Source organism: Mandrillus leucophaeus, unplaced genomic scaffold, assembly GCF_000951045.1.
Source record: "Mandrillus leucophaeus isolate KB7577 unplaced genomic scaffold, Mleu.le_1.0 Scaffold705, whole genome shotgun sequence".
NCBI classification, from domain to species: Eukaryota; Metazoa; Chordata; class Mammalia; order Primates; family Cercopithecidae; genus Mandrillus; species Mandrillus leucophaeus.
In genome coordinates, this window is record NW_012107642.1 from 942,819 (window position 1) to 944,569 (window position 1,751).

The window sequence follows — 1,751 nt, forward strand, 5'->3', positions numbered from 1 at the left end:
CCATAGTCAAAAAACAAAAAAAAAAAAAAAAAAAAGGACTCAGAAACCAACTGTGGAGAATAAAGTGCAAAGAATAAAATCTAGGAAAGATTAAAGAAACTCAAATCATGCTGCTTAACAAGGGGTTTGATGCAAGATTTAATATTTGTCCTAAAAAATATTCAGAATGCTGCAAACAAAAACAGTGACTCCCTGGTTTTATTTCCAGTGATATTCACTTCCATTAACTTCCAAATTTTTAAACACCAAAATTTGGTGTTTAAAGTTATATACAGCAAGAAAAAAAATGCCTCTGCATCATATTAGAAGAGACTACCAAGGCAGCTGTGGGGTCATTTGAAGAAAATAATTGTATCTTATATGCCGGGAGTGATGTAACTATGACCTCATTCACACGAGGCAATGGCGGGGAGGGGGTGATTTCCAGTCTTTCCCAGATACATAACCACAGGAGAACCCAAAGAATCACCATGGCTGCTTCTGACTGCTGCACGTTCCTACCTGAGCTCTCGTCCAGACTCTCTTCAGAGACATGCTCGTTCTGATGGACCCACTCGCCGTTGCATTTGAAGAATATCTGCATGGCTGGCCTCGCTTTGCACCTGAGTGCAATAGGGTTGCTCTTGATAATATAAGCATCATCTGGCTCCTCTATGAAATGAGGCAGTGTCCCGGGAGCTGATGGGATGGACTCAGGAAGGGCTTCGCCATTGTCAGTTCCTGTGAAATCAAAGAGGACATCAGAACACAGCCTACACTGATAGCACATACACCAGGACACAATGGCAAACCCACACCAGCTCTAAGATTCTGTGCTGGAGAAATTTCCACTGTATTAATAAAGTGCTTTATGCTTTAATGCTTGTAGAACTGGTGTAGATGAATTATCTTCTAGAAGGTGAACTAAGAGGATACGGGGCCTCCAGCTAGCCATGGCTTCAGTGTTACTGGATGAAGCATTAAAATGAATAGGACACCCCTCAAATTTCTGTTTTGAATCTGAGCATCTTTGCAGAAACAACTGAGATAAACATCTGTGAGGTGAGAGGCTCTGGTGAATGGTTACCTGAAAGGGCTAAGCACAACCTCAAGCTGCTTCAAAACTGAAAAAATGGTAAGAATAGATGTTCTCCCACACATGTATGTGGATGACAAGGATGATGACAGAGGATACTCAGCCATAAAATATAGTCAAAAGATTCCAAATAGTCTGCTTTCTTTACCTATGAAACTGTGGAGATTGTCTGGCAATCTGTCTTGGATCTTGGATAACTCACCAGCTCACCGCCCCTTCAAAGGGAATGTGATTCCATTCTGCTTGCCTTTGGCCCACCCTCTGCCCCCAGCAACCTTCCACCATATATGATGGACTGCACTACCGAGGGTGAGAACTAACAGAAATCACTAATAGTTCTGAGCTTATAGCCAGCAGCTATAATTACATTTGTTCAAGTGAAAGGAATAAACTGGACTCTCCCCTAACCTTAGGAAATGGAGGAAGCAATATAAAAAGGTAAGTGCAGGAGGGAAAACTGTACTTCCCTGTTTCTTCATAGAGTGAGCAAAGACTTAAGTCCCAGGAAACTGCCACAAAATCAAAGGCAGGAGGATGTGATTGCTGAGCACAGTGAATAGGACAAGGAAGAGTGGCATCTTGTACCCTGAAAAGGCCCACCCTCAATCTGGGTGGGTACCATCTAATCAGCTGCCCGTGTGGCCAGAATAACAGCAGGTAGAAGAACGTGGAAAGA

At 42.7% G+C, this 1,751-nt stretch overlaps 1 protein-coding gene across 1 annotated transcript in view; it reads right to left on the reverse strand.

Annotated features, from left to right (window-relative positions):
* The window catches only part of UNC5D (unc-5 homolog D (C. elegans)), a 606,477-nt gene that overhangs the window by 261,871 nt on the left and 342,855 nt on the right, over positions 1-1,751 (reverse strand). Inside the window, exon 2 of the mRNA XM_011964768.1 lies at positions 502-720. Coding sequence (XP_011820158.1) covers positions 502-720 — 219 coding nt within the window. The remainder of the gene's footprint in view (positions 1-501; positions 721-1,751) is intronic.